The 8,796-nt window shown below is 31.3% G+C and overlaps 1 protein-coding gene across 1 annotated transcript; it reads right to left on the bottom strand.

The window, feature by feature from the left end:
- Positions 1-404: 404 nt before the first annotated feature.
- On the bottom strand, positions 405-3,732 carry LOC102582648 (B2 protein-like). The gene is made up of 5 exons (XM_006352180.2): positions 2,772-3,732; positions 1,573-1,673; positions 1,376-1,459; positions 865-975; positions 405-611 (listed from the first exon to the last, which is right to left on the bottom strand). The coding sequence occupies exons 1-5, from the start codon at positions 3,412-3,414 to the stop codon at positions 552-554; spliced, it is 999 nt and encodes a 332-aa protein (XP_006352242.1). The 5' UTR covers positions 3,415-3,732; the 3' UTR covers positions 405-551.
- Positions 3,733-8,796: the final 5,064 nt, after the last annotated feature.

The following is an 8,796-nucleotide window of genomic DNA, read 5'->3' as shown; positions in this document are numbered from 1 at the left end:
ACTACTTTCTTTGAATACTCCTTCTAGAAACATGAGAAAATATTTAATCCACACATCACGCATTGCACTACTCTGAACTAAGATTTTGGGGTATTTATCAACATGAATTGTGGTGCACTGATGGGAGTGCTTCACCCTTAACCAGAGATTTCGGGTTCAAGCCCTGGATATGGAGAAAATCCTATTAGGAACACCACCCCCGAATGGGCCCTGCAGAGCGCGATCCAAATTTAGTCGGAGCTCCAATGTGGGCTCCGAACACCGGGTGAAAAACAAAAAAAAAAAGACTTTGGGGAATTTTCCAATTTTACTTTGGAGTTTGTTCCAACTTAAACAATAATGTCTAATAATGAATTTAATCTCAAGCAAAAAGAGAAAAAGAGAAACACATCTAGAGCACAAACTTTAAACAAAATTTAACTAATCATTACTTTTATTATATGTAACAATAACAAAACCTGTTGGATTACAAAATAGTCATTAATCTGCAAATTAAAAAGAGCTATATATTGTCTATATATCACATATATTGCCTATGTACAATAGACTTTTCAATTTAACAAACTATTCAGTATATTTTTCTCTGCAAAAATGTCCAGCAGAGAGAGGGCCTGCAAAACCAAAAACATAATTTTCATGTTAAAAAAAATGTCTAATATGCACACTATAATATATAAATGGCCTAGTACAGTCTATGTTGCTCGGAGTCTCGAAAAATATTGTCAGGTGTGTCGGATCCTCCAAAAACTGTGCATTTTTAGGAGGATATGACACAGGTGCGGCAACATTTTTGAAGGGTCCAAGCAACATAGTATACAATCTCTTGTTCAATTTTTTTTTTCTTTTCAAGGAGATAATAATCACCTCTGGAATGTTTAGTTCAAGGCGAAACTTAGGACCGTCGTAATGGTGAAGAATTGGCCTGAATGAGTCCTCTTCAAGTGGTTCACAAATTTTCCTTGTCACAACACGCACCTATACGCGTAAATGAAATAAATATGATAAGTTTCAATTTATTTTGAGACCAATGTAGTAAGTCTCAATCAACAAACAGGAACCTCATTCAGTTTGATTTGAATTTTTTTTCCAGTTAGATTAGATATATGTTCATTTGTAATCTAGTAAATGAAATAACTATGATATGCAACGAGATATTATTAGAAGGGGCAGCCTTGGAGCAACGGTAAAATCCAGTCATGGGTTCGAGTTACTGATTCTAGCGTCAGGGCTACATCACATACCCCTCAGATGCGGCCCTTCATGAGAGGCTACCCCTTTTTTTAGGTGACGGGATATTGTTAATCCTTACGATGGCATTCAAATATCTGAAGGAAATTCTGCACAGAAACTAACAGCTTTCTTAAACTTGTCTTACCTGAGCAGGAAAGCGCGATTCACCACCGTTCTTCTTGTCCTCCCAAGCTGTAGGATCAATGTTAGACCCACCGAAGCTTGCAGCCTACAAAACCAATCCATGTATTGAGTTAAATTACCAGACAAAAAACAAGAGGCATAGATCCTAATCCCAACGAAATTGAGAGATTTACGGCATGGAAAAATAGAGAAACAAACCTCAAAAATTCCGTGAAGCTGGTGGGTCGAGTAGTTGTAGAGGAAAAGAGGCAACCCGGGTGTTATTTGGCGAACTGAATCCCTGTAACGAGGTGGCAAACCTGAAATATAACACGATCAGCTATCAGAAAAATGCCAATTTTACTTATTCTTTCGTTGCGAGAGTTGAAGAATAACTAGAATGCTCTGTGCAATGACAACAAATCGATCAACTACACCTTAATCTCAAATTAGTTGACGTTGACTATATAATCCCATATATCCACACCATTTATAGTATTCGGAGATTCATCTTAGTTTAACTATTCTTATCCACATCTACAGCTGTGGAACTCATATTACTGAATACCGAGTTTATGCAAATTTTTCTTATATGAAACAATTGTATGTTCTCCTATTGGAACAACGCATCACAAAAACTCCTATGTTCCATTACCAATTCCAAAACAGTTGAGATCGGCTATATTAATCACTCCATTCTATTCTATGTAGGTCCATTTACTAAATCAAGCAAAGTATCCAATTAACATAACTTAATTGCAGTCATTTACAAAAACCCCTACTTTAAGTCTTTAACCAACAACATCAAAGTTCAACTGATTATAACAATTAAGAACAATCTAGAAATACAGTCAAACCTCTCTATAACTGCATGTTCGTCTTAATATTTTTTGGCTACTATAGCAAAAGCTTGTTATACAGAATATATAATATAACATGGTATAAAAAGTCAGTCCCAAAGATAACTTGACAGTTATAGGAAAAGGAAAACTGTTAATAAAGAGGTACGACTGTAAAAGCTCAAAACAACAACAACAATATATCCTTAGTAATCTCACAAGTGGAGTAGTGTGTGCAAACCTTACCCCTACAGAGATGCAGTATCTTAAAGACCCTCGGCTAAGGTGCAACAAATATCAAAGTAGTTATGAAAAAAGGAAATACGGCAGTAGAGAAAACATGTCAATTAATACGGAAAGCCGTATAGTATAGGGCAACAACGGCAGTTGCTGAAAGACCCTAGACTCAAGTGCAGCAAATCAAAGTAGTTATAAAAAAGGAAGTACAGCAGTAAAGAAAACATGTCAATTAATAATGAGAGCAGTATAGTATAGGGCAATAACAACAAAATAATGCAAGGGTGGTAACAACAACGAAATAATGCGGCAACTGAAACACAAAAGAATGAGAAAACTCACCAAAGAGCTCCCTTTTGAGATTTTCATGCATAGTATCATTGTTGCAAACAAAAATATATCCACCAACAGTTTCATTTTTTGGTAAAGATTCTGATGCTGGCAAAGTCTTGAACTTCTTATTCTCACTACTATTATTATTAGCACCCAAATCCTTATTACTCTCTCTATTAATCTTGTTATTTTTCTTTCCAAATTTATTCACAAATCCATAATCATCCTGAAAAATACCATTTTTCCCATTTCTCTTGTTATTATTAACCCCTTTTGAGTTCACCACAAAATTGTTAAAATTCATAGGGTTTGTGTAAACCCCTTTATTAAATCCACCATTTAAACCAACCCCACCACCACCTTTCACGGCTGAGCCACCACCAGCTGCCGCTGCCGCCGCCATGTCAGCAATCTTCCAACCATCATTACTAAAAAGATTGTAATCTGAATTCAAATTTTTTGATGGATTTAAAGAACTAACAGAGTTAATCATACCACCTACTCTGATATCAAAGTTTCTTCTTTCTTCAGGCCTTTTAGATACATAATTGCTACTCCAAATTGAATCATTTGAAGACAAATTTACTAGGTTGTTTGTATGTAAACGAAGATTATCACTGAATTGGTAGAAAGATGACTGATTGTTCTCCATTTTTTCCTCTTTTTGCTAAAACCCCAGATGAAATTTTTTCTATAAAGATTGAATCTTGGCCTAAAACAACAATGGAAAAAGGCTTTTTCACTAAACCCTAGATGATAATTTGTCCGTAAAGATTCAATTTTGGACTAAAAAACAATGGAAAAGGCTTTATCACTAAACCCCAGATGATAATTTGTCTGTAAAGATTCAATTTTGGACTAAAAGAGTGAAATTTACAGATGAACAAAGCTCAAAGAAGAGATTATATTTACAAAAACTCTAAAGTAGTGGTTGGGTTTTATAAGGAAGGGTGGAGTGAGTAAACGCGGTAGAGGGAAATTTCGTAGAAATGAGAGGAATAAGGAGTGGAAAAACTTAGTCGTGTCAAATCGTAGTAATACTTAATTACGTTATACTTACCGGGGTGTTCACGATTTGGATAAAAATCAATTCAAATAGAGAAATAAAATCAAAGCGATAATATATAAACTGATTTTATTTGGATTTGGTTTGGTTTTAGATTTTAAAAAATCGACAGTATTTGGTTTAGTTATGGTTATGTTCGGAAAAAATCGAAGGAATCGAACCGAATCGATAAATTATATACATATATTTTATTATCATACATACCTAATATATTATTTTTATAAACAATTTTAAAGATATTATATGTTATCATTAAAATTTATTTATAATTTACTTATTGAAAGCAAAATTGTCCAAGGTGAGAACATTTATGTTAGTTTCATGTATACGAGTGTATGAGACTATGACAATTCTTTGTGAGACTAAAATGTCACTGTTTTTTCTTTCTAGGCCAAAATAGTGAATTTTGAAGCTTTATTCATTATAAATTCAGTGATCAAAAGTTTTATAATGTCAGTCATTCTAACTATTTTTCAATTTGAATTTATTGTTGTCACTTTTTTCACGTTTAGAATGAACTGTTTCTTTTATTTTTGTGTATGGTTAATAACCGAACTATATCGAACTGAGACCGATAACAACCAAACCAACAAATGTATATTATATTTGGTTTGGTTTGGTTTGGTTTTGATTTTGACCAATAGCCGATCAAACCGACCTGTGAACACCCCTAATACTCAAATTGTAGTGCGGTGATTGAGCTCGTTCACTCTTTAATCAGGGATCTCAAGTTTGAGCCGATATTGAGAAAATCTTGTTGGAGTGTCACCTTGAAGGGGCCCTGCAATGTGTATTTGAAAATTTTATTAGGAGCGTCATTCCCGAATGGGCCCTGTAGTGTGCGATCCGAATTTAGTCGAGGCTCCAGTGTGGGCTCCGGACACCGAGTGGGAAACTAAAAAAAAATACATTATACTTTCATCTAGCTTTATTTGTCTACGGTATTATTTGGGATGACCAACAATACTTATCTAGTTTATAAATCAATGAATAATTTATGATTGTGCCTCTATTTTACCCTTACTATTATATAGTATTCATTTTTCAATGTTAACATGACTTATATTTAAGGAAAAATTACCTAAATACACAAAAAAAATTTTATCATATTCTCTAAAATTCTCTACCATTTAAAAAATTACAAAATCTCTACTCTCTCGTATTCTCGGATACATCACTTTACGCGATATATCAGGACATTGTGTGATGTATCCGAAATCGAGACGCAATGTATCGGGACGTTGAGTGTTGTATCCGAAATCGAGACGTGATGTATTGGAACGTTGAACAATGTATCCGAAAGCATGACACGATGTAACGAGACATTTTGGGATGTATCCGAATTTCACCAAATTTAAGGATTTTTTGTAATTTGGAAAAGTTTAAAAATAAGATGTAATTAGCTCTTAACATTATGAGATTTGCATAAATTTCCTATATTTAATGAAGGTGATTTGATAAAATTATCCCTATCATTTACTGCTTACGTCAAGTTAATTATAAGTACAGTAATTATTATTGGACACAGAAAATAATGATTAATAACTTCTTTTTTAATCTAGTTATTAATCATGTTAAAATTAGTATAAATATATACTAACATGTGCCTTTACATAAATTATTACCTATAGCTCGAAATAAATCATGTATGGTTCACTTTGATCTAATAAACCTCACGAATTTGTTTTTAAAATGTGAACATCACTTAACTTATGTTATATTTTATAAAGTCGTTCATTTTCTTCTCCCATTTGTTAAAAAGTCATTTTGGAAAAGTGATGGACAATTGGTCTCCTTACATAGACTTGCACAATTAACTTATAAGCTAGAATTTGGGGCTGAATTACACCCAAAATTCATTTTTACACCATTTAAATAAAGATTCACCTAAAATATCATGTACATCTTTTCTATAGAAGTTTGTCGACCTAAAATCTAGTCAACTCTTCTTTTAATTGATCTGCTCTTCGTATTGGGCGTCACATACGCTCCCTTATAAGGGTTCAACATTCTCACTAAAATTGTCTTTGCTACTGTATTGAGGGAGTGTCCGACTCTTAACATTATTTTTTTCATATTCTTAACCTATGACAAATATCTTTTGTTAAAGCCCAACATATCTTACAAATGTATTTCCTTGAATTACATTATTATCAAACTTAAAAATATGGGTAATAAGTAAAGTTGTGATATAATTTATAAGATTATTTATATTTTCTCTTATTCAAATATAAAATTTACCTAAAATATCATATGCCTCCATCTTTTTAAAATATTATCAACATAAAAACATATCAATCTTTTTTTTATCGACAATCTATATATCTAGGCGAAGCGACTAAAAGTATATTCGTTGAAAAAGGAAAAATAAAATAAATTTTGATGAAAGCAAAAGGGAAGAAAGTAGTAATTTCACTATAAATAGTGTGGGGGTTATTTTAGGTGAGCTAATCAAAGAGTGAATGGTGACATAAAAACACGGTTTAGAAGAAAAAGACATTTAAGATGAGTTTTGATTAATGTATGTATAAGTAGTTCAAAAAATAAATCAAAACGTCATTATTAATTAATTAATGTATGTATAAGTAGTTCAATTATACCATCAAACTATTTTTTTTTTTTTTAAAAATTACTATGTGATCAATCGATTGGTGTAGAGAATTTTTTTTGTAATTTCTTCTAAGATTTGTGAGGTTATACGATCAAGAAAATATTTTAATATTTAGTCAAGTGTTGAAATTAACTTTGTAAGAGTTGAACTTAATGACAATTATAGGTTTGGGTGACAATTAGGAGATAATTATAAGAGATAACCACAACATGATAGATTTCATAATATGTTTAGCTGAATTTCCAAAATTTGTTTAGTTAGAAAAAAAAAAGTAAAATATTTTTTTAAAATACTATTAAAAATAATTAGTTATATTTGATTAATCAACTTAAATAATTTTTTATTAATATAATAATATTAATTTATGCTTAATTAAGATTTTAAAATTAGTTCTTGGAAAATGCTACTTTTTATGCTTCTGAAAAACCAACGTTTTATTATTATAAAATGATCAAACACTTCAATAACTCCACTTTTTAAAATAACCATTTTTCCAAAAAGAATATTTTATTTTTCAAACAATTGACCAAATAAGATATACTATTCAGATCCTCTAACATCCATCTAGAAGATCATATTTATTCTACTAGGTTGGGTTTCAAAATTAAGAAAAAAGCAAATGGGTGAGGTAATATTCCTTATTTATTTATATATGTATTTATTTATTTGTTTTACTTAGTTGCTAAGTTAAGCTTCAATCTGTGAGAGGTGCACTTAGACATGTCAATTCATGTGGAAACAGTCAACCCAAAGTTTACTTCGTCCAAGTTTTTTTTTAAAACAATTAACATGATATGATATTAACCGTTTAAATTAAATTAGCTTAATTTTTTTTGGGAAAAAAAGATTTTGCATTATTAAGAATGTCATTATATATTATAGGGAAAAGGGTTTGAAAAATACTCTAACTTTGGCCGAAATTGCTATTACGATACCAAACTTTATGGTGGACATTTTACCCCCTGCACTATTTAATAGTGTATTTTAAAGGTATATATGTGCCCACGTAGACACATTAATATTTATAATGATGCAATATTTATGATGTCCGCGTGGGCACATATATACCTTTAAAATACACTATTAAATAGTGCAATTTGTTTTACTTAGTTGCTAAGTTAAGCTTCAATCTGTGAGAGGTGCACTTAGACATGTCAATTCATGTGGAAACAGTCAACCCAAAGTTTACTTCGTCCAAGTTTTTTTTTAAAACAATTAACATGATATGATATTAACCGTTTAAATTAAATTAGCTTAATTTTTTTTGGGAAAAAAAGATTTTGCATTATTAAGAATGTCATTATATATTATAGGGAAAAGGGTTTGAAAAATACTCTAACTTTGGCCGAAATTGCTATTACGATACCAAACTTTATGGTGGACATTTTACCCCCTGCACTATTTAATAGTGTATTTTAAAGGTATATATGTGCCCACGTAGACACATTAATATTTATAATGATGCAATATTTATGATGTCCGCGTGGGCACATATATACCTTTAAAATACACTATTAAATAGTGCAGGGGGTAAAAGGTCTTTTCTAAAGTTCAGTATCGTAACAACAATTTCGGTTAAAATTCGGATATATTTCAGACCTTTTTCCCTATATTATAAGTAACTTATTCTTTTGTTTTAAATATTAATATGAAATTTTGTTCACTAATTTCACAATTTTTTTCTCAAACTAAATTTTACATGAATCATGATCTAATGGTCACTTCTTCTTTTTTGGTGTGTGTATCTATGCACGATGCATCTTCAAAGCTATAAATAAAGATAATAAACCACTTCTTAGATGATGCAAAAACATTATGTTGAATCTCACGCCATTACTATGCTATCTTCATGTCCATCTTGCCAAAATTATTAAATCTGTTAGATATCACTTGTTGCGCTAATTCAGTCCAAATACTTTTAATATGACATGATATTATCCGCCTGGATTAAACCGACACGATTTTTCTCTTGTAAATTCTCTTTCTTGCACATAAAAAGGCAAACACTTATATTTCCTTACAAACACAATGGTAGTATGGGCTGAAGCAAAGTGGACTTTGGGAAGCCCAACTTTCAAGCCCATATGATAATCCAAACATTAATGAGGTGTGATCCACAATTATATAGTCCAAGTGAGCAAAAACCATAGCTCCATTTTGTTTTATTTTCTTACAAAGTTTAATTTAATTCATATATTTCTGATTAAGATATAAGAGCAACTTTCACATATAGCAAACACAAAATTCATATTTGTATGCTATAGCAAAGTTTGCATAATTGCGCTCCATAGCAAACATAAATATGTATATTTCGCTATACATATACAAAAGAAAGCAGTTGTATACAAAAGATCAAT

The sequence above is a fragment of the Solanum tuberosum genome, unplaced genomic scaffold, assembly GCF_000226075.1.
Source record: "Solanum tuberosum cultivar DM 1-3 516 R44 unplaced genomic scaffold, SolTub_3.0 scf00147, whole genome shotgun sequence".
Taxonomy (NCBI): domain Eukaryota; kingdom Viridiplantae; phylum Streptophyta; class Magnoliopsida; order Solanales; family Solanaceae; genus Solanum; species Solanum tuberosum.
The sequence above is the reverse complement of the archived record's forward strand: the minus strand, read 5'-3'. Positions and strand labels throughout refer to the sequence as shown.